The sequence below is a fragment of the Canis aureus genome, chromosome 1, assembly GCF_053574225.1.
Source record: "Canis aureus isolate CA01 chromosome 1, VMU_Caureus_v.1.0, whole genome shotgun sequence".
Lineage (NCBI taxonomy): Eukaryota > Metazoa > Chordata > Mammalia > Carnivora > Canidae > Canis > Canis aureus.
This window is the reverse complement of record NC_135611.1, coordinates 103840518-103866987: the sequence shown is the minus strand read 5'-3', so window position 1 is coordinate 103866987 and position 26470 is coordinate 103840518. Positions and strand designations below refer to the sequence as shown.

Sequence of the window (26470 nt, the reverse complement as noted above, 5' to 3'; positions counted from 1 at the left end):
AAACAGTGGCCAAGGCGAGTCTGCCGGTGAGTTTATTGGGGGTGGGGGGGTCAGTCAAATGGGGGACTGGCTAGGGTGGGGTAGGGCAGCAGTTTGTCTGGCCCCCGAGAAACCCAACTGGAGTCCAGGGCCTCATCTGCTTCGAAGCCAAAGTCTTCCTCGACCTTAATCTGGGGGAGAGAAGGAGCCAGCGTAAGCAGGCCTAGAATCTCGAGAAGGCCCAGCAGCTTCACCATTCAACCTCCTCAACTTCCTCTGTGCACCTGGGAGAAATCCCAATGGTCCCACCTTCCCTTCCACCCATGTTCTCTGACCCTCCTGCTACCCACCCACCCCCAGCTTCCTCCAGATCGCTCTCCTTCCTTTTCCATCCAAGCCCTCACCTGGCTTCTTCCAGCTCTTTATTCTTCCCTGCCCACCCCCACCTCTCCCAGCCCCACCTCCTTTCTCCAGTTGTCCCTTGCCCTGAGCTTGTCCTGAGCCTGCCCTGAGCCTGAATGCTCTACAAGGCCCAGCTCCCACAACACTGCTGCAAAACCCAAGGCCCTGGTCCCACCTGTACCGGGGCTAGTTCTGGAGTCAGCACAGCTCCCGCTCGGCGTCCGTCCCGGGGTGCTCGCCGCCTCTTGCGTCCACTGGGCCCCTCCCCGGGGGTTGGGCTGCTGGGTTCTGGAGGTGCGGGTGTCCTTCGGGGTGGTGACAGCCCCTCTTTCTCTGGGGGCTCATTCTCAGCATTGCCGGGGGTGGGAGCATCTGTGCCCTGGCTGCCCTCGTCCTGGTGGGGAGAAGGGGTGGCAGGTGAAGGCTGTGTCCTGGTGCCCTGTCCCCCCACACCCACCCCCCTGCCTGCCAGGAGGCCATGCTCACCTCCAGGACTATGGTGAGCTGGCTGGCACGGTAGTCATCGCCATAAGCATCCAGCACTCTCATGAGGAACCTGCGTCCGGAGAGAGGCCATTGGGGAGGCACAACCTCAGTATCTGGTGGTTGGAGAAAGGGGCGCCCGAGAGCCCAGCCCCTGCTCAGAAGCCAAGGCTGTCCCAGACCCATAAACCCAGAAGATTCAGAGCTGCCAAATCTGAGACCTGGTTGCCAAGTAGTTGAGCAGCAGGGGACATTGGGCCAGACCAGGGGACCTCTCTGCACCTGCTTCCCGCTCTGTTGACAGGACACGACAGCCCTGAGTGGGTGGGCCACCTGAGGGTGACACTGCATCTGGAGAGTGGCATCTGCTGTGCTCAGCCCACGTTCTGATGTCAGCTATCTTTATTAGTAACTGAAGGGCAAGACAAAGAGCCCTCCTGCTGACATGACCTTCTCTGCTTCCCTGGTCCCTGCTTCTCAGAGCTCTGAATGCTATCTGGGGGCAAGCACCTGGGTGGAGCACTTTACCTACAATCTTTCCAGGTGTGTATCCATACCTGTTCTGTACCGTGTCTTGGTGCTAGTGATACATCGGGGAACCAAACAAAAACCCCTGTCTGCACCGAACTTGGGACAATCAGCAAATCAGCCAAACAGTAGTAGGAAGGAGGATGCATGATACCTGGAAGAGGGCTGAAACCTCTATAAGTCAGTGGGGAAGGCCTCACTGAGAAGGTGAGGGAGTAGCAGAAAAACACTTCTGGCAGAAGGAACAGCAAGTGCAAAAGCCCTGAGGTGGGAGCAGCATGCATGCTGTGTTCTTGGTAGAGCAAGGTGACGGGCCCTCGAACATAGGGCCTTGTTGGCTACTGTAGGATGATCTTGCTCTGAGAGGTGACTTGGTCTGTCTGTCTTACCTCTTATGTTGGTTTTCTTTCTTTTTTTTTTACTTTTGAAAAAGAATTTTTAAAAATTTATGATAAGATACACATAACATAGTTTGCCAATTTAACCAGTTTTAAGTTAACCAGTACAGCTCAGGGGCATGAAGCACATTCAGTGTTGTGCAACCATCACTCCTGTTGGTCTCCAGGACTCTTCATTTTCCCAAAGTAAAACTCTGTCCCATTAACTAACTCCCCTCCCCCTAGCAGTCACCACTCTCCAGGTCTATGAACTTAAGTCCTTATATTAGTGGAATCACAGAGTATTTGTCCTCCTGGGACCAGCTCAAATAACGTATTCATGGTTCATGTGTAATGTGGGTCAGGATTTCCTTCCTTTTTAAGACTAAATGATAATCCTACGTGTGGACCATGTTCCGTTCATCCGTCTATCCACAGATAAGATGCTCGGATGCTTCCACATTTTGGTTGCTGTGAATACTGTTAGGATCCCGTGTGTATGCATATCGGTCAGCGGCCCTGTGTTTGAATTTTTTTTGGGGGGGGTATACCTAGGAATGGAGTTGCTAGATCATATAATAATTCTGTTTTTAAATTTTGGGGAATTGCCATACTATTTTTACACAGTGGCCTGTCTTAGGTTTTATAAGTAGACAGCCCCTGAATCTCTGATACCATAGGTCTGGGGTAAGTGAGGCCTTGGAACCTGGGTTTGTGGCAAGTTCCCATGTGGCATTGGGGCTCCTGGTCCAAGGGCCGCACACTGAGAAGCTCGGGGTTGAGCAGCATTCAAGAGAGGCAGCTCAGAGAAGGTGATCACCCTGACTGATCTGTACTGTTAAGGCAAGTGTAGCATTTGCAGATCCCATTCCCAGACTTTTGACCTTATAGCCATCAAGGCCACCCTCCCCTTTCATAAACTCTCTTGGTTTTACTGTAAAAGAATCTTGGCTGATGGTACAACTAGAGAAAAAAAGGTTCACCCAAGGTGTTGTGACAGGAGCCCTGCGAGAGGTGAGGGGAGGCCAGGGAGAGTGTGGCAGGCATGGGCAAGGAGCCATGGCCTGTGGCTCAGGGTGCTGACACCCAGGGTCTGTTCTGAGGGCGCGTCAGAGGTGGGAGATAAGTCAATGGGAGGGTTCATTCCCCGACATGAAGCAGCCTGAGGGGGAGCACACGGGGGCAGGGGCGAGGTCAGGGCTAGCTCTGCACGTGTGTGAGGTGACCAGAAGCCACTGTCCAGCAGACGGTCCACAGAGGGGATACACAGCTGAAAGAGCTGCAGACAGGACTCAAAGGTTGGCGGTGTTTAGATGTCCTTCCCGACCACGATGCTGTGAGATGTTCTAGAAGTGCACACAGAACCTTCTGTGAGGACAGGAACGGCCTATACCTGTGCCATGCACCACAGAGCTGCTGGCCACCTGTCGCCGTGTGGTGACAGTAACGAAGGAACTTTTTGAGGTCATTTATTTCAGTTTTGATGTCAGTTGTGACCTGTGCTACTGAGCTGCAGTGCAGGAGCACCACTGAGGGAGCATTTCATTTCATTTTAGTTTGGGCAAAAATCACCACCGGTAGTGGCTGAGCATGTGAATGGAGGCCAGTGCAACTGAAGGGACTGAATTTTCTATTTTGTGTCAATCAATTAAAATTTATTTTGACTAATGTTAAATTTTAGTTTTAATAAACTGTCAGATTAGGTCAGCACCTGTGGCTACCATGCTGGACAGTGGAGGTGTAGATGCAAGGGCACCCAGGGCCAAGGTACTGGGGCCAGTGGGTGGGGGAGTCCAGGTGAGTGAGGGACCTGCTTCCAGGTGGGCGCATCCTGTGGGTCAGGTGAGTGCATGGCTGAGGACTGACCAGGGGTCAGCATCCTGGCGCCTTCTCAGAGTACAGGTCACAGACATTGGGACATAGCACGTGGCCGGAGGCTCTGGGCACAGCCCATGAACTCCTTCCTCTTCAGTACAGCAGCTACTGAGATTTTGGCGTTACCTAATCTCAACCGAGATGGGAAACAGACTCAGAGAGGTATGTGGCTTGCTGAGCATCACACAGCAAAACTGCTTGAAACCAAGTGTGTGACTCTACATCATGATCCTGTTCTGCTGGACCTCCCATTCAAAAGGAGTGCACCTGCCACCCAAGCCTCCCTCAGCCCATCCGGTGAGGCCTGCACAGACACGAAGGAGGCAAGAATCGCCAGAGGTGGTAGAAACAGCAGATGGGAGCAGAGGCCCGGGGCCCAGGGAGGGGGGCGTGCAGGGGCTTACCTCCGCTCCTGCTGCAGTCTCCGTGTTATCCTTTGCACCTGATGAAGTCTGTTCAGGACCCGCTCATTCACCTGCAGGGAGCCAGAAAGCACAGGTCACCTGGACTCTGCTCACTTATTCCATGTGGGATGAATGTAGCGCCAGCGGGGGCCCAGAGGCCTCAGGGAGCCGGCCACACTCCCCATGGCCTCTGGGGCTGCTGCGCCCACTCCTTTCCTGCATCTGCGCCTCCCTAGCTGGCTGCCTCCTGTCCTGGGGGCCTTCCCACATGCCAGAGGAGCTCCCTCCCTCAAGCCTGACCTCAGAGGTTACCTCCTCAGGGAGTCCACCCAGACCTCCCACCACACAGCAATACCCCCTTTTCACTCCCCCTACCAGAACTGTGCACCCAGCTACTCCTCTGCTTTGGCTTTCGTTAAAATGCTCCTTGCCGCCTTCTAGCCTATCCACTTCTCTTGCTCACTCTCTCCCACCAGACCATAAGCTCCAAAGGACAGGGGTTGTGCCTGTGTCCCCACTCCCTAAGCAGAACCCTGTAGGGGGCAGGGGGGCTCCATCAGTATTTGCTAAATGCATGCCTTCCTGCTGTGTACAGTGGTGGGGGACAGCAAGCAGGTTCACATGCTGGAGACGAGGAGGAGGTGGCCTACTTCAGGGCTATCAGAGAGGCATGTGGGCTGAGACACGAACGAGCAGGTACTTCCCTGGATCGGAAAGACCTGGGTTCAAATCCCAGCCTGCCACTCTCAGCTGTGTGACCTTGGGCAAGTTACCTAACCTATCTTAGTCTTGCATTTCACCACCTGTCTTGAATAACGCCACCTGTTCTAATGGGACAGATTAAGAGCAGAAAATCAAATGCCAGATACATTTGAGCAAATGCTTGAGTCCCTCTGGACCTGGTATTTGTGTGCTAAACAGGGCTTGGGGTCCCCGCTGCAAGTCGGGGGAGCTGGGGGTGGGGAGGTAGGTAGGGGTAGCAGGGCATCCTGAGATGTCGTGTTTTGTAAAGCCTAGGGCAGGCTTGGAACACGGTGGGTGCTCCCATGTCACAGTGGTCGCTCTGACGTCAGCACCCATGTACTGAGAAGCCCTGTGAACACAGAATGCCAGGGATGAAATGTTATGGCTACCATGGGATTCAGGTGAGGAGTCTCCAGGAGAGAAGAGGTAGGAGGGAGGTCGGGGTGGGGCCAACAACTGCCTAGTACAAGATGTATAGTATCTGTGAATATCACATCTGATTTGTCTCCACACTATTTTACACCAACACATGTGAACACACATAAAACCATATAGCAAATAGCATCCTGGATCATCCTAGCTGTTCCCAGGTGCACGTAGACTCAGCTTCAGAGCAGCTTCTGGGGCTGACCTGCTCCAAGCACTCCCACTGCCCTCACTTCCCATGCGGTTCTCCCCAACATCTCCTGTCAAAACAAGTGTCTATTCGGCTTCAGGCAGTCTGATGCGCTCATCCTAAGGGGGCTTCAACGTCCGCCCTGGTTCTCCACCTGCTCTGTCTCCTGACCCCTGTTCCAGTGCAGACTGCATCCTCTCCTGCCCAGGCCACTACACCAGCCTCCCTTCTTTCCCAGCTCCCCAACACCACCATTAGGGGTCAGATGGTGTCCCCCCAAAAAAGTACTTCAGAATGTGATCTTCTTTGGAGATGGGGTCTTCACAGAGATGATCAAGTGAAACGAGGTCGGTAAGCACCTGACCCAACATGACCATGTCCTCATACAAGGAGAAAAGCAGGGCAAAGACAGGGACCCCCCCGGGGGAGATCGCTATGTGGGTGACGGCAGAGACCTACCAGTCGGGTGCCAGCAAGCACCAGATGCAAAGAGAGAGGCACGTGGTAGATTCCTCACCGCCTTCAGAAGGAACCAACTGTGGACTAACACCCTGATCTTGCACTGGCAGCCTCAGAGCCATGACAGTACACTTCTGTTATTTAGTGCCCCGTTCGTGGCACTAAGACTAACACGACCATACTCAGGCTTTCAAACACCTAGACCTGACCCTCTCCCTTCCCCCTCACTTAAATGTTAAAACAAACGCCAAACTTTATGCCCCGGTGTTCCCAGCTTTTCAAGATCTGGTCCAGGCCAACCGCATGCTCCTCATTCTCACCGAGGAGCTGATGCAGTGATGCAGCTGAGAACCTGTGTCTGGGGCAGAAGCCATGGGGATGGGGGCAGGGGAAGGATTCAACAGGACAGGAGGACCTGATGAGAAGGGTACAGGAGACTTGAAAAGTCTGATCAGCGGGGAACATGAGAGGCACCTACAAACATCAGTGAGCTGAGCTGGGTCACCAGGGATGCTCAGAGCACAGGGCTCTCCCAGTGCCTTGTATGGTGCCTGATACACAATAGGTACAGAACCACTGAACGATTCACTCAGCCAGGTAAGGAAGGCAGGCATGTGGACAGAGAAGGGGTAATTTAGGCCAGGGGACCCCAGAACGGGGGAATCCGCACTCACCTACCTGCTCGATCTCCCGGCAGCGCCGACCTAGCACCTGGTACTTCCTACGATTTAGTTCCCGCTGGCGCCGCCGCTGGCCCCGGGCAGCCTCTTCCTCTTCATCTCGCTCCCGGAGACCTGAGCCACCCAGACCCCCGGACACGAACTCCACTTCCGTCTCCAGCTCACTCTCCAAAATGTGACCACCGAACAGCGGCGGCAGCGCCAGCTCCGAGCCTGGCGGCGCCGAGAACTCTTCAAAGCCCACGGCTGCCATGGTCCTGTAAGGTCAGTAGGTTCAGGAATCCTGAACCACCGGCCCCAGCCTCTCCTCCCTCAGCCCCGGGAGTCCAGATCCCCAGCCCCTCCTCCCTCAGACCCGGGAGTCCCACTAGAGTTCGAGCCCCGACCCCTCCTCCCAGGATCCAGGTGTCCATACCCCCAGACTTGCTCCCCGAGGATCGCAGGGACTTCAAGCCCCCACTCAGACCCAGGAGCCGGGGCCTCCAACCTCGTCTGTCTCTCAGATTCAGAACTCCAACTCCTAGCTTTTTTCCCCCTGGACGTCCAAGCGCAGACCCCGGTCCTTAAGAGGGCTCAGCGAAAGCAGCTGCATGAACTACAATCCCCATCCGCCCTCAAATAAAAGCGCAGATGGGTGTACGCGATGCAGCCGCAATGCCTTTTGGGAGCGGTAGTTTCCTCCAAAGCCACTCACCCCTCTCTCTGCTCCAATTCCATGTCTCTCTCCAGCTCCAGCCGCCGCGGGTCTCAGAACGCCCAGCCTCGCAAACCTCTAGGTTAAGTCCTTCGCAAAACTACCTGTCCCATCGGGCTTCACGGCCTCGGCATCCGGGTCATTGCCGCTGGGTTTTCTGGGAATTGTAGTTCCCTGCTTCCGGCTTCGCTCCTTACCCCCGTCCACCTTCACCTCCACCCGGAGTTCCGCCCTGCTTAAAGGCCTTGCTTTCTCATCTCACTCCTTCCTCGGTCGTCTTAGTTGTCCCCGTCTTTATTCTTGTCTGGGCACCTTCTCACTGGCTAGGGCGATGCTCCGCTTAGCAGGCTCAGTACTCGGCGGGCCGTCAGCCCGACAAGTCCCTTCTCCTCTGCTTACCCCCCTCTCCGCTTCGCTGCAGGAACTAATAAAGTTGTTGTTCCAAAGGCGTCCGGGAATGACGCGAGGGCGGGAGCCAATCAGAGCGCGGGTTTGACGCGACGCCGTCGCGAGCCTGGGACGTCATCAGTGGGCGCCGACCACTGTTCGGAAGCGACGCTCCTAGAAACCGTCGTGCGAGGCGAGGAGAGGTGAGTGTAAGCGAGACGAGGGGAGTGGGGAGGCCGGGCTCTCGGGTCCGGGGGCGGGAGTGTGCAGGGAGAGAGACACACCTTACTGGAGGGGTGGCGCGAAGGTCCTCCAAGCCTCTGCGGCGTCCGCGCTCTGGCGGTGTAGCGGGAGCAGACCCCGTTGCTGCCGTGTCTGTGCCGTGCTGGTTCCTGAGGAGACGGGTTTAGGTCGCTAGAGCGTCTGGGACGCGCGGGGCTCCCGGGGTGACGGGAGGAGACCCGGGGGCTGAGCAGGGGTCGGGCCAGGAGGGGAGTGGGCGGCCTCCTGGTGTAGCTGGGAACAGATGTGGTGCCCGGGTCTGCCTACCGTCAAGTGGGGAAACGGGAGAGGATGTGCACAGATACCCACGTCCTGCGTATGGGGAGCAAGGTGTGTTCTGTGGGAAGAGAGCTTTTCTGCAGAGAAAGTGAATGAGAGAGGCACGTATGAGACCACGCAGCAATGCTGTGTCTTGTGAAGAGAGAGAGGTGACTAAGTATAAAGGGGATGTCGCGTCCGAGGGAGAGAGGAGGGCGTGAGGGGAAACTGACCTCAGACAGACAGCTGGACACCCAGAGGTCCCAAACTGCCACCTCGAGGGCCAGACCTGGCCTGTAGCCTGTCGGACTCTACCTGTGCTGTGCTGGTTTGGCGAGGCTTTCTTTAGTTTTAGTTAAATCATCCCCTTGAATAATCACAAGGAAACTTTGAAACTGAGAGATTCTACATAAAAGTCCTGAATCTCTTGAGAAAACCTGGCGCCATGCAACCAACAGTCCCACTTGCAAGGCTCATGTGCAGCTGCTCGTGGGCCGCACGTTTACACTGCCCCCGAGCTCTCTGCACCCCTGTCACCGCGGGGGCCTCACTCCACAAATCACCCGCTAAGCCTCTGGTTTTATGTTTCAGGGGGGCATGGTGTCGAAGGGAAGGGAATGAGGGATTTGTTCTTTGAAACAGTGAAAGCACAGGAAGGAGGAGAGGTTTCTCACTTTAAAGAAGTAAAAGCAGCGGGAGGATGGTGGCGGGATTGTACCTTGCTGAGTCGTGCTTCCTGCTCTTTTCCACATCATGGGACTCAAAGAAAATACTCGTTTTGTCCAACACCGGGAGTAGATGAGGAGACTGCTCATGGCCAGAGGGGATCAGCCTGGGGGCTCCAGACACTTGAGGCCCCACATGGTTGTCATGATGGCTGGGGAGATTGGTATTTTAGGATATCTGTCACCCAACAATTTTGAAGAGGGGTCTCTGTATGGGAGAAAAATGGTCAGAAGAGAGGTCCAATCTCATCAAGGGGAGGTTTTCAAAGTCTTCAAGTCTTTTAAAGTGGTTGTGTGAGGGGCATGCTGTGTCTTTTCCAGTGAAGTAAGTGTGAGAAGGGAAGGTGGTGTGAGCTGTGACCAGAGATCACCTAGTTCTGGGAGGTTTGTTCACAAAGTGATTCAGTGGGTGTTTAATGAGCATCTATTAGGTGCCAGGCACAATTAGGTGCCAAAGAACAAAGCAAAAGAAAATACCCGTGCTTATGGAGCCTGCATGCTTGTGGGGCTGACCCGTGAAGGACCAGGCCAAGCCCCTCTCGTTAATGAGAGGGGATGCTGCTTTCCCTTCCCATAGGCCTCGGCATGTCTCTGGCAGATGAGCTTCTGGCCGACCTTGAGGAGGCGGCAGAGGAGGAAGAAGGAGGAAGCTATGGGGAGGAAGAAGAGGAGCCAGCAATCGAGGATGTGCAGGAGGAGACACAGCTGGATCTTTCTGGGGATTCAGTCAAGAGTATCGCCAAGCTGTGGGACAGCAAGATGGTGAGTGGGCTGTAGAGAGAAGCTGCCGGGAGGGCTGATGTGTGCAGTTGCTCTTCTTTCTGAGAGTCCTGAGTTCTGTCTCTCTGTCCTCCCTGAACAGTTTGCTGAGATCATGATGAAGATTGAGGAGTATATCAGCAAGCAGGCCAAGGCCTCGGAAGGTACCTCTCCCCTCCTGCTCCCTCTCACCCACCCAGCTGTGTCCACCCAGCCCCTGGGCTCCTTTGCTGCGTACAGCTTTGAAAGTTTGGTCTGCCTGCCTCTCAGCCTTTTTGAGAGCCCTCTTTTTCTTTTCCATCCCAACCCAGTCTCTTCTCCCCTGAGAACACATCACATCATAAAGCTGATGTTCCTTAAGTCCTTGCTCTGTGCTGAGCACTTACTAACTGCAGTAGGACTTGCCTCAAGATTCCTCCGGCTTCAGGGATTCATGTGACTGCTTGAGGGTCTTGCCACATCTGTGAACACTTGTTTTGTTTTTTACTTAATTTTTTTTTTCAAATCAGTGTACTCTTTTCTTTGAATTTACCTAAAAAGGAAAGTTATTGCTACTGCGAGTAGAAAACTGGTATCACTTGGTAAGTAGAGAGTAATTCTAAAACGCACAGTTTTCAGATCATCAGCTTTGGGGCATGCTACATTGCCTCTGAATACTCAACCCAGCTCTGAGAGGCTTCTCCTGTTGCCACCCATTCTTCTTAACAGTTTGGAGTTCCGGAATGGAATTCATTGGCAGAGGCAGCCATGGGAGGTTGTCAGTGCAGCAGTGGTGTGGGCAGAGCAGAGTTGCAGGCAGACCTACTCTTTCCTTCCTTCCTTGTAAAGTTTTCATGAGGTGCCCTGTGGCAAGCCCGCATGGGCACTGGGTGCACTGGGGAACCCACCCAACTCTCTGCTCTCAGGATACTCGGTGTCTGGCAAAGCGGATAGGTCAGGTCTGGGCAGTGGTTGTGGGCGGTGCCTGCTGGGGTAGGGAGAGCTGGGGGCATTGGAGCCACCAGAGCGGGGCTGACCCTGCCTCAGGCCATACCTGAAATTGGCTTTGAAGCATGAATACACATACCAGGCCAAGAACAGCAGCTATATGCCCTGAGAAAGAGAACTGTGTGTGCAAAGCCTCACATGTCTGGAGTGGCAGAGGCAGCAGGAGAAAGTGCCAGATCCTGCAGGATTTTGAGCACCAGGCCAGCGAGCTGTGGGGAGCGGTAGAAGGGACACTCCCTGATGTCGGGTCAGGCTCGGAGTTAGGTCAGACCTGATCTCACCTGGTGTTTGGTGGAGGAGGTGAACACAGAACATCTCCAACCTGGGTGGCGGTTATGTCTAACGGATGTGGCAGGAGTTCCGCAGGAGCACAGAGGAGACATCTGACCCTCCTGAAGGGGGAGGGAAGGATCCTGAGGTGCTGTCTGAGTCTCAAGATGCAGAAACATTTGAGTGATCAGGGTTAAGAATGCAGGTGCTGGGGCTAGATCTCAGGTCTGCCATCTGCTGGGTCCATGGCTTTAGGCCACATCCCTCCATTTCTCTCTCTCTGCCTCAATGGTCTGATGTGATGCCAGCCTCCCCAGATGATAGTGGTAAAACAGGTTAATACCTGTAAGGCACATAGAGCAGTGGCACTTACGTGGTGAGTCCCATGTGTGTTGGCCACTGCACCTACGGCCTGTGACCATGTTCTCACTGTCATCATTGTTAAAACCTGGAGAGGAACCTTTTGGAAACAGATGTGAGGAAGGGCCATGCTAGGGAGGGGGAACAGCATATGCAGAGGCCCAGAGGAGAGGAAGCAGCCCTGAGTGCTCGGGCACTGCAGTCAGTCCTTCCTGGCTGGTGTGTGATAAGATGGTGGTGTCTTGAAAGAGTGGGGCTTGGACGGTGCAAAGGCCAGACTGTGGAGTTGGAGAGTCAGCAGGTACCTACAGAGCAGTGCCCGTGCGCCAGGCACTATTGTGGGCATCTGGGCACTGGGGGTGCAGAACTTGTCTTCATAGTGTTTCCCGTCTGGGGAGCTTGCACCTCGGCCTCAGTGGTGTGGGGATCCCCTAAGGGGTTAGTTCCGGGGCGACACGCCGTGGTGTCTAGACTGGCCTGGAGAGAGAGAAATGGGAGGTGTGCCAGCGTGGAAACCCTGGAAAACCTGGAAAACCTCCAGGTTTTCTTTTTAGCCTCCCAGCTCCCTTCCAACTACACCTCCTGACTGTGGGAGCCTAGACACTCACCCACCAAGGCTGCTTCTCATCTTCACAGTGATGGGACCTGTTGAGGCGGCCCCTGAATACCGAGTCATCGTGGATGCTAACAACCTGACCGTGGAGATCGAGAATGAGCTGAGTGAGTGGCAGGAAGGGCAGAGATGGCCCTGCCTGCTGTCCCTCCCACTCTCCTCCCATCCACAAGGAGAGGACAGGCAGGACCCTGGTTACTTTCCCCACTGGCCTTCCCCAAGATCCTGCCCCAGACTCCTCATACTAGCTGTAGTCCAGATTCAGCTGCCATAACAGCAGCTTAAAAAAAAGAAAGTGTGCTTTTCTCCGATGTGAGAATCTGGATGAGGAGTCCAGCCCTGGAGTCAGGCTCTTTCTGTCTTGACCTGCCACCTGTGTCAGTCAGGGCACAAAGTGACTGTCCACCTCCAGTCATCACCTCCACATCCCCACCAGCAGAACAGGGAAGAAAAAGAGGGCACAGTTCTTTAAGGGGGTGACCTGGAAATTGCATGCATCACTTCATATGATATCCTGTAGACCAGAACTAACTTGCAGGGCCACACCTGGCAGCAGGGGAGTAGCGTTTTTTGCTGGGTACCCACGAACCCAGCTAAATTCAGGGGTTCAGTTATTTAAAAAGAAGCAGGGAGATGGGTGTTGCGGACAGCCAGTGGAGTCTGCCTGCCCCCTTATCAGCTACCTGTTCTCCCTACCTTAGACATCATCCATAAGTTCATCCGGGATAAGTACTCAAAGCGCTTCCCTGAACTGGAGTCTCTGGTCCCTAATGCACTGGATTACATCCGCACGGTCAAGGTGAGTGGACAGAGGTGGGGACTCAGGAACAGTGGAGTTCTCTTGACTACCCCTCATGTGAAGGGGAGCAGGGAGCAGGTGAATGACCTGGAATGTGGTTAGTGAGGCTGCTCCAGGCCTCAGCTGCCTTTCTTGTTATTGAGGCCTGCAGATACTGGCAGGGGCCGAGTGGTGGCTCAGCTGCTCCAGGCTCCCCAGCAAGGAAGGGATGAAGCCTGGAAAGGATGTTCTCATGGCTCCTCTGCCACCCATCCAATCCTGCTGCTTCCTTGGATGGGTCTCCCAGGAAGGGCTGGGAGCTGCTTGAGGCTGAGGAAGCATGGAGGGAGATGAGGGGGTCTCTCATGCCACCAACAGTGGTTGGAGCAGGTGGCATTGAGTCGATATCTAAAGGTTGATGCAGGGGCAGCCATGCAGAGATATGGGGGGGAAAGCCTGGAGTACCAAGAACGGAAGATAATGACAAGCTGTGGTATGTTCAGAAGGGAGGAAGTGAGGGCAAAGTCAATGAGGTTGCATCCCCTGTGACCCCCAAGGCTTTGGGCCTTCTGGAAAAGCCATGAGAGGGCCAGATACTAGTGAGAGTGGGGACACCGGTGAGGAGATTCCTGTGTGCTGCCAGGAGGAGGTGAGGATGGTGCAGGGGGCATCCATGCAGGAAGCAGTGTGGTCAAAGTTGCATTTTGAATTGCTGCAGACAGTGGGTCTGCCTGGTTCTGGTTCTAGACCAGCAGTGCAGGAGCAATGGTACCGATGTTCTGAGTGGTGAAGTCCTGGGAGCTGGGAGCAGGCAGCCTTCATCCAGACCCCAGATGTCCCCAGAAGAGACTCAGCTAGGTGCAGGGGCAAGAGAGCTCCTCAGGCCTTCCTGAATCCCTGCGCCTCCCCCTCTTGCCTTCTCACCTCCAGGAGCTGGGCAACAGCCTGGACAAGTGCAAGAATAACGAAAACCTACAGCAGATCCTAACCAACGCCACCATCATGGTCGTCAGCGTGACTGCCTCCACCACCCAGGGGTGCGTGCATAGGGTGGGACCATGCACTGCAGCCCCCTCGAGCCCATCTAACAGCAGATGAGGATCTTGGGGTCCCAGCGACACAGGTGTCCATCTCAGGAGGACAGTTTATTTCTGTCTCATGAATGTTTAATAAGGGCCCCCTGTAACCCAGGTTCCATGCTGGGCCCTAGGGTGCTCGGTCAGTGGAGAGCCTGAGGCCTTGAGTGCTGAGGTGAGCCAGGTACACTGCTAGGCCCAGGGTGCTTGGTCAGTGAGGAGTCAGGCCTTGAGTGCTGAGGTGAGCCAGGTACCCTGCTGGGCCTGGAGGGGCTCATTCAGTGGGGAGCCTGAAGCCTTGAGTGCAGAGGCAGAGGGCCATCCCATAGAATGTTTGTCTCGGGCATGTTGTCCCTTGTTGGAATGAAAGTGTCTGAAGTCAGGGACCTTGTGTTGGCCCCTTGGTCTCTACCTTCCCCTCTGGCCTCTGTGCCTAAGAGGAGGAACTGTCTTGAACCCCAGAGCAGAGTCCTGGGGTGTGGAGACCTCTCTTGGGCTCTCATTCTGTTTGTTGAATAAATGCCAGCCAAGCACGGGGAACTGTTCTGAGGGCAAAGATTAGAGAAGTTTGCAAAAGGGAGGCGGGAGGCTGCTCTGCCCGAGCTCCTATCTAGGAGGAAACAGGTGCAGGTGCATACACAGGTCAAGCTGGAGGGCAAGTGTCAGAGTGCAGATGGGGTGCCAAGGGATACTTATCCTGCTGGGCTGGGTGGCTTCCTGGAGGAGGTGACGACTCCATCTCAGGCAGGGACCAGGCTCTAGTGGGAGAACAAGTGGGCTCTATCTTGTCCCTGATGGGGGCAGCTATGAGCATGAACCCACTGGACTTTGGTTGCAGGGCCTGTGGCAGCCTCCATGGTCCCCCTTAGTGCTCTTTACAGCGTGGGTGGGGTAACTGAGGGAAGGGTGTGGCTGGGTGTGGTTACCAGCTCTGCGGGTTGGCCAGTCCCCTTTGCCATCTCACCCTCGGGCCCCCTCTGTAAAACGACAGTGATAACAGCCCCCCTTTGTGGTTTTCTTCCACAAATACTTGGTCAGCATCTTCCATGTACCAGAGATGGGCTGGCCATGCTGCTGAGGATCAGGTGTGGGGTCCCTCTTCAGGGGCTGACTGTCTCCCGTCAGAAGTGGACGGAAAGTGGGGAGGCTGTAAACAGGCACAGTTTGGCAGCTGGTAACAGTGGGCCTCTGGCTGGCGAGGCAGAGACCTAGAGGATGAGGAAGAGTAGTGGAGGCCCACAGGCAAAGGCTCTGACACCGGCTTGCACCTGGCAGAGACTGGCATGGGCAGGCAGGCCCTGGCCGGCAAGGGTGGTGCCCTAGGTTCCTGGCAGCTCCTGCTTCCAGGCCTTAGGGCTGACGGGACTTGGAATTGCCCTGACGTGCACATATGTGTACAGACGTGCACACACCGCTAGGAGGACACAGGCTCTCGTGCTGGTCAGGTGGGATCCCCAGGAGGGGCAGGGGTCCAACCCAGTCACATCATTAACCACTGCAGGCAACAGCTGTCAGAGGAGGAGCTAGAGCGGCTGGAGGAGGCCTGTGACATGGCACTAGAGTTGAACGCCTCTAAGCACCGCATCTACGAATATGTGGAGTCTCGGATGTCCTTCATCGCGCCCAACCTCTCCATCATCATTGGGGCATCCACAGCCGCTAAGATCATGGGTGAGGCCCTGGGGTGCGGTGGAGATATGGGGCCATCCTCGGACAGTGTGACCTTGAGGAAGCCACGTCCCTCCTCTACGGGACAGGACCCTACTCCCCCTCACCCTCATCCTGTCATCCCTCCTAGAGATCACAGAAGTCACCCAGCCTGCTATTCCTGCACACACGGAGAAAGGATGGCAGCCCTGAGCCAGGCTGGACTAGGCAGGCGCAGGAGGAGATAGCATGGCTGCTGGAGAGGCTGGCCCTCCTCAGCTCTGCAGAGACCCTAGGGCTGCCTGGCACTGGCTGTGTCAGCTCTTAGGATCTCGGTTTCATGCATGAGGTGGGGTGCCAGTCGGGACGATGTGTTAGGGCTGAGGGTGGTGCCTCATCTGCCAGCATGCCCTCTTGGGCTCCTAGCCCCCTCAGCTGAGGGATTCTTTGGGGGAGTTTGGTAAAACAGCTGTGCTAGGTTGCTCAGGCTGCCCTAACAAAGTGTCGCCGGTCGGGGCAGGCAGTGGGGGCCTTACCGGGGGTTCATTGTCACACAGCCCTGGAGGCAGGGAGGCCAGGAGCAGCATGTCAGCAGGCTGTGCCCTGCAGAGGCCTCTCTCCTCGGCTTGTAGGTGGTCATCTACTCACATGGCCTCCCCTCTGCCTGTTTGTGTCCTCATCTCTTCTTACGAGGATGCTGGTCACACTGGATCAGGACCCATCCAATGATGTCATTCTTTTAATCACTGCTTTCAAGGCCCGTCTCCAAACACAGTCCCATTCTGTGGTACTGGGGTGTAGGGCTTCAACACAGGAATTCAGGGAGACACAGCTTAGCTCGTAGCGCAGCCTTGGGTGGCAGGTGTGTGCATAGCTGCAGGGCAGAAGGAGGCAGTGGTTTCAGAGCAAGATAAACTTATTAGGTGTGGATCCTCCTTCCCCCTTCGCTGACCTCGCATCTTTGGGCAGGTGACATCTCATACCTTGGTTTCCCTGGTGGTGTGGGGCTTTGTTCCTGTCCTATGACTGCGGGGCTAAAATCAAGGTATTAGTTCCTGTATAGAGTTTCCGGGAAGGGATCCACTTCTGGCTTTTTCTGGCTTTTAGAAGCTTCCTGCATCCTCCCACCTGAAAGTCTCCTGTTTCACATGCCTGTGACTCTGCCTTTCCCTTCCACTACCCTGTCTCAAGGTCCTTCACATAATTATATCTGCATAGGGTCATAGGTTGTAGGGATTGTGATGTCTGTGTGTGTGTGTGGGGGGGGGGCGTTCTTCTGCTCACACATGGATTGCCATGCTTGTGTGGGAAGCGTGTGTTTGATCAAACAGTTGACCTAGTCCTTAAAAACGCCCAGTGCAGGGCCTGGCACAAGCAGACCCCTGTCAGAGGTAGGCATTTTTACCTACAGCTCTTCCTCCCCTCCCCTGGGCCTGCAGATGCGCTCACGGGAACCCAGAGATGATTCACATTAGGCCCTGTCATCAGGGTGTCCCCAGTATGGTGGTAACTGTTATAAAACAGAGCAGGGGCTGTGTAGCTCTGCAGACTTGGGGGCAAGTTCCTGTTGGGCTGCCGCCTCACTTTCCATCCTCAGGCAGGTGATTTCACCTCTCTGAGCCTCCTCTGAATCCTCCTTCTGAAAGGGGACTTATCAGGCCCTCCCAGGCAGAGCCCACCCAGAAATTCAACCAGAAACTCACCTAAAGGCACAAAGCATTCGGTGAGCCCCCAAACAAATGTCCTGTGTTCCTTTTGACCTGTTTCCCTCCTTCCTGTTGCAGGGGTGGCTGGGGGCCTGACCAACCTCTCCAAGATGCCCGCCTGCAACATCATGCTGCTTGGGGCCCAGCGGAAGACGCTGTCCGGCTTCTCGTCCACGTCTGTGCTGCCCCACACTGGTTACATCTACCACAGTGACATTGTGCAGTCTCTGCCCCCGGTGAGTGCCACTGGCATGTGGCTCCCCGCAGAGCCTTTTGCTGGGCCAGAAGCAGCCTTGTCCAGAGGGCAGTGTGAGCCCAAGCAAGTTGCCCCCTCTGCTCCTCAGTTCCCATTGACTAGGAGCTCAGAGGATAGGGTCACACGGGGCATAGGAACAAGGACCCCAGAGCAGATGTACAGGGGTAGGGATTCTGGAGCTCTACTTAACAACTGGGCAAGAGGCATGAGCTGTGCCTCAGTGTTGTAAAATGGGGGAAATAGAACCTGCTTCCTGGGGTTGTGATTAGGACTCCTATATGAAACACTTCCAGGTCTTGCACATAACAAGCGATGTCATTAGCTTGCAAGTTGTAGGGGTCTCCAAGCCATCCTTGGGTTCAGTAGCCCACTAGAGGGGTGTACAGACTCCAAGTTGACCCACTTGGGCTATGGTTTGTCGTCGTGAAAGGACAGACTCATTTCAGCCACTGGAGGAAGCGTATGAGGCAGGAGCCAGAAGTGCCAGCCTCAGTGCTTCCAGTCATCCTCTCCATCAGGACATGTCACTCCTGGCCTCCACATGTGACAGCGTGCAGAAAGAACCGCCCCCAGGGAGGCCCATCTGAGCCTTGAAGTTCAGTCTTTTCCTGGGGCTTAGTTGAATAGATGTAACTGGGTAGCCCAGGTGGTTGATCTGGGCTCCAGGTTGAGAGCCTGTAACCCAAAGACCTCACCCTAAATAACACGGTTGGTCTCTGCCTTGTCCGAGGCCCCCAGGCCAAAAGATCACTGCCCAGGAGATGAGGGCAAGGTTACACATAGCCACCACTAACTTTGTTTTATCATCATTATTAATTGAGACGTGTGGCTGGGGGTTTATGTGTACCCTCTTGGTGTGTCTCAGAACAAGAGCCACCTTCCTTTGGTGACACAGGACACAACTTTCTGTTACACAAATGGATGTTTCTACTCAGTCATTGGTTTTATTTTTTCTCTTCCTCCTTTATTTTTTAATATGTATCTTTTTTTATTGGAGTTCGATGTGCCAACATATAGTATAACACCCAGTGCTCATCCTGTCAAATGCTCCCCTCAATGCCCATCACCCAGTCACCCCATCCCCCTGCCCCGCTTCCACAACCCTTTGTTCGTTTCCCAGAGTTAGGAGTCTCTCATGTTCTGTCACCTTCTCTGATTTTTCCCTTTCATTTTCTGTCCTTTCCCCTATAATCCCTTTCACTATTTTTTATATTCCCCGTATGAGTGAACCCATATAATGATTGTCCTTCTCCAATTGACTTACTTCACTCAGCATAATACCATCCAGTTCCATCCACCTCAAAGCACATGGTGGGTATTTGTCGTTTCTAATGGCTGAGTAATATTCCATTGTATACATAAACCACATCTTTATCCATTCATCTTTCGATGGACACCGAGGCTCCTTCCACAGTTTGGCTATCGTGGACATTGCTGCTATAAACATTGGGGTGCAGGTGTCCTGCCATTTCACTGCATCAGTATCTTTGGGGTAAATCCCCAGGAGTGCAATTGCTGGTTCATAGGGGAGCTCTATTTTTAACTCTTTGAGGAACCTCCACACAGTTCTCCAGAGTGGCTGCACCAGTTCACATTCCCACCAACAGTGCAAGAGGGTTCCCCTTTCTCCGCATCCTCTCCAACATTTGTTGTTTCCTGTCTTATTAATTTTCCCCATTCTCACTGGTGTGAGGTGGTATCTCAGTGTGGTTTTGATTTGTATTTCCCTGATGGCACGCGATATGGAGCATTTTCTCATGTGCTTTTTGGCCATGTGTATGTCTTTGGTGAGATTTCTGTTCATGTCTTTTGCCCATTTCATGATTGGATTGTTTGTTTCTTTGCTGTTGAGTTTAAGAAGCTCTTTATAGATTTTGGATACTAGTCCTTTATCTGATAATGTCATTTGCAAATATCTTCTCCTATTCTGTAGGTTGTCTTTTTTAGTTTCTTTTAGTGTCTTTTGTTTCTTTTGCTGTAGAGAAGCTTTTTATCCTGATTAAGTCCAATAATCATTTTTGCTTTTGGTTCCCTTGCCTTCATAGATGTATCTTGCAAGAAGTTGCTGTGGCCAAGTTCAAAAAGGGTGTTGCCTGTGGTCTCCTCTAGGATTTTGATGGATTCTTGTTTCACATTTAGATCTTTCATCCATTTTGAGTTTATCTTTGTGTATGGTGCAAGAGAGTGGTCTAGTTTCATTTTTCTGCATGTGGATGTCCAATTTTCCCAGCACCATTTATTGAAGAGACTGTCCTTTTTCCAGTGGATAGTCTTTCCTGCTTTCTCGAATATTAGTTGACCATAAAGTTGAGGGTCCATTTCTAGAGTCTCTATTCTGTTCCATTGATCTATGTGTCTGTTTTTGTGCCAGTACCACACTGTCTTGATGACCACAGCTTTGTAGTACAACCTGAAATCTGGCATTGTGATGCCCCCAGCTCTGGTTTACTTTTTCAATATTCCCCTGGGTATTCGGGGTCTTTTCTGATTCCACACAAATCTTAAGATGATTTGTTCCAACTCTCTGAAGAAAGTCCATGGTATTTTGATAGGGATTGCCTTGAATGTATAAATTGCCCTGGGTAGCATGGACATTTTCACAATATTAATTCTTCCAATCCATGAGCATGGAATATTTTTCCACCTCTTTGTGTCTTCCTCAATTTCTTTCAGAAGTGTTCTGTAGTTTTTAGGGTATAGATCCTTTACCTCTTTGGTTAGGTTTATTCCTAGGTATCTTATGCTTTTGGGTGCAATTATAAATGGGACTGACTCCTTAATTTCTCTTTCTTCAGTCTCATTGTTAGTGTAGAGAAATGCCACTGATTTCTGGGCATTGATTTTGTATCCTGCCACATTGCTGAATTGCTGTATGAGTTCTAGCAATCTTGGGGTGGAGTCTTTTGGGTTTTCTAGGTACAGTATCATGTCATCTGCGAAGAGGGAGAGTTTGACTTCTTCTTTGCCAGTTTGAATGCCTTTTTTTTCTTTTTGTTGTCTGATTGCTGAGGCTAGGACTATGTTGAATAGCAGTGGTGAGAGTGGACATCCCTGTCGTGTTCCTGATTCTTAGGGGAAAGGCTCTCAGTTTTTCCCTATTGAGAATATTTGCTGTGGGCTTTTCATAGATGCCTTTAAGATGCTGAGGAATGTTCCCTCTTCAGTCATTGGTCTTATTGGTATTTTTTTATTTTAAAATTTTATTTATTTATTCACGAAAGACATGGAGAGAGAGGCAGAGACACAGGCAGAGAGAGAAGCAGGCTCCATGCAGGGAGCCTGATGCGGGACTTGATCCGGGGTCTCCAGGATCAGGCCCTGGGCCAAAGGCAGGCGCCAAACCACTGAGCCACCCAGGGATCCCCCAGTCATTGGTTTTAGTCTGAGTCTTGTTCCTGCAGTACCCCTGCTGTCTATGAAGAACCCGTTTTCATGAAAAAGTAGGTTGAAAGAAAACCGTGACAGTGAAGATTTGTTGCCATGACACGTTATTACGGTAACACATAGTGAGATGGTGAACCGCTGACCCATGGGAAGTGAGCCAGTGGCAGCTGGGGTTTGGGAAACGCTTGGTGTCTGGTAAATGCTTGGTGTTGGCGGATGAATCCTCCCATTGACTCTGCCCCCTTTCTGCTGCCTCAGGATCTCCGGCGGAAAGCGGCTCGGCTGGTGGCTGCCAAGTGCACACTGGCAGCCCGTGTGGACAGCTTCCACGAGAGCACAGAAGGGAAGGTGAGGCACAGCAGGCATCTGTGTGGGTCTGTCTCCTCTACCAGACTTGTCATTGTTCAGGTCATCACTGAGTTTACCTCTATCTCTCTTGGCAGACTTGCTCCATGAAAGTGGGTATATCTTGTCTTGTGCAGTCTGGCACAGTGTCCAGGCTTCAGTCTCTTTCTCTCACTGCCCCCCACTTTTCCTCTTGACCACTGGTTGAGGTTCCAGTGGGGACAGCAGTGAGCACTCCGACCAAAGCCATGCCCCTGTGGCATTCATGTTCTGGCTGGGGGCGGGGTGAGGACACGGGCCATCTGTGGTGTGTCCAGGGATGCCACATAAATGCTAGGGTGGGATCAAAGGGTGCTGGGCTGGTGAGGGAGGTTGAGTTTAACCCGGACGTTGGGGAGGGCTTTGCTGCAAAGGTGAAGGTCTAATCTGCACCCAAGTGAAGTTGGTGCAAGTGAAGCAAGTTGGTGAAGTGAAGCAAGTCAAGTGAGTGCCTGGGGGAAGAGTCCTAGGAAGGAGAAGCAGCCAGTGCAATGGCCCTGAGCCTGGCCCACAGGAAGCCAGGGAGAGGAGGCTGTGGGATGGGACAGGTCACGCAGAGCCTGTGTGCCCCAGAGAGACCTTGGCTGTAGCAGAGATGCTGAGGGGTGCGATTTGGGGTCTTAACTGAAGGAAAAGCCCAGAGGGAGAGAAGCCAGAGGTGAGGCTCCCAAGTGACCTCCCTTTACCAACTTGTGCAGGCCGGAGCTGGAGGCTGGGGAAGAGGTGCAGGTGTGCGGTTTGGCCCTGTTGCACTCGGGGGCTGCCCTCCTTCTCCCCCATCAAGGACAGAATTATATGAGGGGTGCTGGGAGAAGTCTGAGTCTCCCAAGAAACACAGGCCCCCCCAGGCCTGGGAACAGGTGCCACACACAGGTAGAGGGATGGGCAAGGCTCAATGGGACCCCCTGCCCTCCCCAGGTGGGATATGAGCTGAAGGATGAGATCGAGCGCAAGTTTGACAAATGGCAGGAGCCGCCGCCTGTGAAGCAGGTGAAGCCCCTGCCTGCACCCCTGGACGGGCAGCGCAAGAAGCGAGGTGGCCGCAGGTAGGCCCTGAGGGCCAGTGGGGGTGAAGAGGAGGGGAAGGGGCTTGTGACCCCAGCTGACCTCTGGCGCCCCTCCCCAGGTACCGCAAGATGAAGGAGCGGCTAGGGCTGACCGAGATCCGGAAGCAGGCCAACCGCATGAGCTTCGGAGAGGTCAAAGCCTTAGTCTGGATGTCCCCACCACATTTCTTCTCGGCTGAGGCAGCACCTCACCTCCAGCCTCCCCCCACATCCATGTACCCTGAAGGGACCTATGCAGCATTCAGTGTTGGCCCTGTCCCCCCACCCCCACCCTTTTGTACACACCTCCCTGTCGGGTTGGATCTGCCCAGGGAGGGTCCTTCCTCAGGCTTCACCTCTGCCAGACTCATTACCTGAGCATCATCCTCATGGTCCTGCAAGAACCAGCTCAAACACCCTCTAGTCAGCAAGCCCAGTTTTGGTTGTTGACACTGCATACATGAACACTCACAGCTTCCCTCAACTGTCAGCTCAGGGAGCCGTAATAGGACTGGACTCCTCACTGGGCCCCAGCAGGCACCTGAATCGGGTCAGTGCCTGGGGCATCCGGCTGATGAAAGATGGCTAACTCTTGGTTACCTTCCCCTCCCACCAGATCGAGGAAGACGCCTACCAAGAGGACCTGGGCTTCAGCCTGGGCCATCTGGGCAAATCAGGCAGCGGGCGGGTACGGCAGACACAGGTGAACGAGGCCACCAAAGCCAGGATCTCTAAGACACTGCAGGTACAGGCGGGGCCTGAGTGGGCCTGGGAGTCTGGGAGCTCCAGCAGGAGAGCCCAAGCCAAGCCCAAACATCCTGTCCCCTCCCCTCCACACAGCGGACCCTGCAGAAGCAGAGTGTCGTGTATGGCGGGAAGTCCACCATCCGTGACCGCTCCTCGGGGACTGCTTCCAGTGTGGCTTTCACCCCTTTGCAGGTACTGTGCACCTGAGTCAGGAGGCCCAGTTCTGGGCAGGCTCTACTCCCAGCTTTCTGAGTGGACCTGGGCAAGCCCCTTCCTCTCGCAGGGCTGTTGTGGACAGCCTTGTGTATCAGTGAAGCCCCTGAAAGGTACAGCTCAGTTCCTGGTGCTCAGGCTAGTGGGAGCAGAAGGGAAAAGGTCTGCCTGCAAGTGCAGGCTGGCTTTAGGATCGGGCTGGGACTAGGGGTGACTACTGATTCCCCATGACCTCAAGTGGGCTCAGCTCCTCCCTGAGGTGCTAAGTGGCTGGGACAACCTCAGGGCTCCACGGAAGAAAACTCAAAGGTAGCTGGCTGGGAAGCAGAGGTCCCAGCCCAGCCACTCATGCACAGGACAGAGCCTCTGCATCTGTCCATTTCTCAGCCTACCCACAGATAGCGCCAGCATGCCCCATAGCATCGAGTAGAATAACTGAGTTCATTGGCAACATCAGCAAGGGTGTACTGAGCACCTAAGTTTCAGGTGCTGTTGCAGGCACTGGGGATAGAGCCACAAGCACAAGACAGCAAGCCTTGCCCTCAGGGAGCTTGTGGGGTGGCAGGGGTAGATAAGATATGGAGCCTGGTGGAAAGTGGAAAGTGCAGGGAAGAAAGGGGAGAGGGAGTGAGGCATCGGGTTGGACCCGCCCAGGGAGGCCTCAGCGAGAAGGTCAGAATTACCTGTGGAAGATACTGGGAATGGTGCCAGCCAGTGTGGAGCCCCCACAGCTGGACGCCGTGTTACCAGTGGGCTTGGTGTAATTTGCACGAGGGCCAGAGGTGAGCCACTTAGCTCTGTGACTCAGTTTCCTTATTCAGGAACCAAACCCGGTCAGCTGTTCTGAAACATTGATTTTTTTTTTTTTAAGATTTTTATTTATTTATTTATTCATGAGAGACATACAGAGAGAGAGAGACAGAGACACAGGCAGAGGGAGAAGCAGGCTCCATGCAGGAGGCCTGATATGGGACCCCATCCCGGGTCTCCAGGATCATCAGGCCCTGGGCTGAAGGTGGCGCTAAACTGCTGAGCCACCTGGGCTGCCCAACATTGATGCTTTTAAAATTGCTTAGAGAACTTGATAAAAATTCAGATGCCCAGGTCCTCCCCACTCTTCCCTCTTCCCAGAGCCACAGTTAGAATCTCCCCAGGTTTGGGGTGGGGGCAATTTGGTAATTGGAAAACTGTTCTATCACCTGGAGCCCGGAACCATTGAAAAGGGCCTCCCCGACATGTCACAATTCTCTTACTGGGTAAGGGGGCCTTGTCAGGGGCCAGCCCATCTCCCCACCCCATCATTACCTCCTTCACCTGCCCAGGGCCTAGAGATTGTGAACCCACAAGCAGCTGAGAAGAAGGTGGCTGAAGCCAACCAGAAGTATTTCTCCAGCATGGCCGAGTTCCTCAAGGTCAAGGGCGAGAAAAGCGGCATCATGTCCACCTGAGGGGCTGTACCCTGGGTGGCTGCCCCTGAAGCTACACAGGCCCTGCCCTTCTGAAGGGATCAGGATCAGGATAGGGCTGGGAGGTTCTGTCCTCAGCCCAGTGCCAGGACTGTCCAGGAAGACTCAGGAGGAGACCCAGTCCCCACGCACGAGATCGCTCCCTATTGCAGGGGGGCAGAGCCAGTCTTCATCATGCCTCACCTTTTTTAACTAGGAAGGAAGATACTTTTGGAAAAAGTACGATTAAAAAGCACATTATCAAGTTCCGTTCCTGGGGAGTGATCATTTGTCAAACACATGCGTGACTGGAGGAGTCAGAGCTGTGCAGGTTTGGGGGCACAGAGCTTGGGCCCTTCCCTGGCCTTTCACTTCCCTGTGATGGACCCCAGGAAGAGAAAAGCCTTCTCTATGTCCAAACCTCCTTGGAGAACGTAAGTTCTGACACTCAAGTTCTGACACTTCTGATGTGGCTACTGAAAGCCCTGGCTTTGAAAACTTGCCAACCTGGGTGGCTGTGATGTCGGGAGTGGCCATGCCTTTCCAGGCCTCCACCCTGAACACTACGGGGTCACCCATGACCATGTGAGACATGCTCGGGAGGTGCTTAGTGTTGGGCTCCCCGACAGGGTCCAGTATTTGTAGAGGATTCCCCGTCCACCCTGGTGCCCCAAGCCCTGATGGGGCCGAAGCGGGCTCCCTACTGGCAGCCTACCCTGTAGGAAGGTGCTGCCTCCTACCTCTGCCCATCTCCTGCCCTGCAGTTCACACTTTCTCTCTGGGGCTCTGGCTGTCCGAGATCTATCTCCCTCTCTTTTCCTCTTTCTGGGCTGCCCTCCACCCCCCACTGTCATACTTGCTCTGAGTGTGTCTCAGTTCAGGGCTCACTCTGGGGACCTCAGCAGCTCTTTGAACCTCTCCCCTCACATTAGAGTCTCCATCACCTGGGAGATTCCTTCTAATGGCCAAATTACCCCAGGTCACGTCACTCGGTTTCTCCAACTTTTATCCCTGAGCCTTTAGATCAGCCCTGTTGGAAAGTTAAAAACTTGGCTGATTGCTGATGAGTCTGCTGGAAGGGTGCTCTGCCCGCTACTCTTCACAACCTTCACCCACTTGTCCGGAGTCAAGAAAGGATCTGACTCCTCTGGTGCTGCAGTCCTGCGAAGTCTTAGAGATTCTCAAAGCTTAATATACTTCAGATTACCCAGGGTGGCTTGTTAAAACCAAGGTTGCAGAGTCCAGAGTTTCTGCTTCCATTGGTCTAGGGTGGGAACTCAAAAGTGTGGATTTCTAGTAAGTTCCCAGGTGATGTTTAGGCTGCTGATTGAGACCTCACTGGAGAACCACTGCCCTAGAAAATTTTCTGTACCGGATGAGCTACATGTTGGAATCATCTCAATAGACTTAAAAATTACTGTCTGGTTCCTGTCTCCAGAAATTCCAGATTTCACTGGTCTAGGGTAAAGCCTGAGTATCTGGATTTTTTTTTTTTCAAGCCACCCAGGGTATTGTAGCCACGTGCAACCAAATTTGAGAACCACTGCTCTGTATCCTTGCTACTCAAAGTGCCAACTGTGGAGCATCAGCATCACCTGGCAACTCCTGAATCAGAATATGCATTTTAACAAATCTCCAGTTGGTTCCCAGATGTCTGAGAGAGGCATTGCTCCATCCAGGGACCACACGTTGAAGAGTGTTGTGGCTCTAGATCAATGGCCATCCAACTCCAGTGAGCATGGGGATCACCCAGGGAAGTGTGTAAAAGTGCAGACGTCTAGGCTTCGCTATCTCCATCGGTGTAGACCTGGGAACACTGCGTTTTCACAAACCCTTCCCCTACTTTGCCAGGCGATTCCGATGCAGCCCTCACTTGCACCCTCCTTGGATTTGTCCTTCCCCACCT

General features: G+C 53.8%; 2 protein-coding genes and 1 long non-coding RNA gene across 7 annotated transcripts; 1 reads left to right on the top strand and 2 right to left on the bottom strand.

The window, feature by feature from the left end:
- Positions 1-14: 14 nt before the first annotated feature.
- On the bottom strand, positions 15-7702 carry TFPT (TCF3 fusion partner). 3 transcript variants are annotated; one of them, XM_077915714.1, is made up of 6 exons: positions 7242-7702; positions 6546-6804; positions 4049-4119; positions 868-937; positions 557-775; positions 15-170 (listed from the first exon to the last, which is right to left on the bottom strand). In XM_077915714.1, exons 1-6 carry the CDS (start codon positions 7262-7264, stop codon positions 51-53), a joined length of 762 nt encoding a protein of 253 aa, XP_077771840.1. In that variant the 5' UTR covers positions 7265-7702; the 3' UTR covers positions 15-50. The 3 variants fall into 3 exon arrangements, with proteins under 3 accessions (XP_077771840.1, XP_077771849.1, XP_077771860.1); XM_077915723.1 differs by having other exon boundaries at positions 563-775; XM_077915734.1 differs by lacking the exon at positions 7242-7702 and adding an exon at positions 6963-7173.
- On the top strand, positions 7675-24829 carry PRPF31 (pre-mRNA processing factor 31). 3 transcript variants are annotated; one of them, XM_077915605.1, is made up of 14 exons: positions 7675-7831; positions 9471-9655; positions 9756-9816; positions 11906-11989; positions 12584-12681; positions 13591-13697; positions 15238-15407; positions 17168-17325; positions 20988-21077; positions 22032-22159; positions 22240-22312; positions 22776-22904; positions 23000-23098; positions 24442-24829. In XM_077915605.1, the coding sequence occupies exons 2-14, from the start codon at positions 9479-9481 to the stop codon at positions 24565-24567; spliced, it is 1500 nt and encodes a 499-aa protein (XP_077771731.1). In that variant the 5' UTR covers positions 7675-7831; positions 9471-9478; the 3' UTR covers positions 24568-24829. The 3 variants fall into 3 exon arrangements, with proteins under 3 accessions (XP_077771731.1, XP_077771739.1, XP_077771749.1); XM_077915613.1 differs by lacking the exon at positions 7675-7831 and adding an exon at positions 7919-8038; XM_077915623.1 differs by lacking the exons at positions 7675-7831; positions 9471-9655; positions 9756-9816 and adding an exon at positions 10434-10585.
- On the bottom strand, positions 7875-10066 carry LOC144324357 (uncharacterized). The gene is made up of 4 exons (XR_013389896.1): positions 9371-10066; positions 8887-9101; positions 8178-8266; positions 7875-8020 (listed from the first exon to the last, which is right to left on the bottom strand). It is a non-coding gene; the product is annotated as an uncharacterized LOC144324357 (long non-coding RNA).
- Positions 24830-26470: the final 1641 nt, after the last annotated feature.

Bases quoted from the DNA above. Each gene is read 5' to 3' on its own strand.
- PRPF31 (XM_077915605.1), top strand. From the start codon at position 9,479: ATGTCTCTGGCAGATGAGCTTCTGGCCGACCTTGAGGAGGCGGCAGAG. The intron at 15,408-17,167 runs GTGAGGCCCTGG...TTCCTGTTGCAG, and splicing joins CACAGCCGCTAAGATCATGG to GGGTGGCTGGGGGCCTGACC. The intron at 22,313-22,775 runs GTCAAAGCCTTA...CCCTCCCACCAG, and splicing joins ACCGCATGAGCTTCGGAGAG to ATCGAGGAAGACGCCTACCA.
- TFPT (XM_077915714.1), bottom strand. From the start codon at position 7,264: ATGGAATTGGAGCAGAGAGAGGG. The intron at 4,120-6,545 runs GTAGGTGAGTGC...GGCTCCCTGCAG, and splicing joins GCTGCCGGGAGATCGAGCAG to GTGAATGAGCGGGTCCTGAA. The intron at 776-867 runs GTGAGCATGGCC...TCTCCCCACCAG, and splicing joins AGCTCACCATAGTCCTGGAG to GACGAGGGCAGCCAGGGCAC.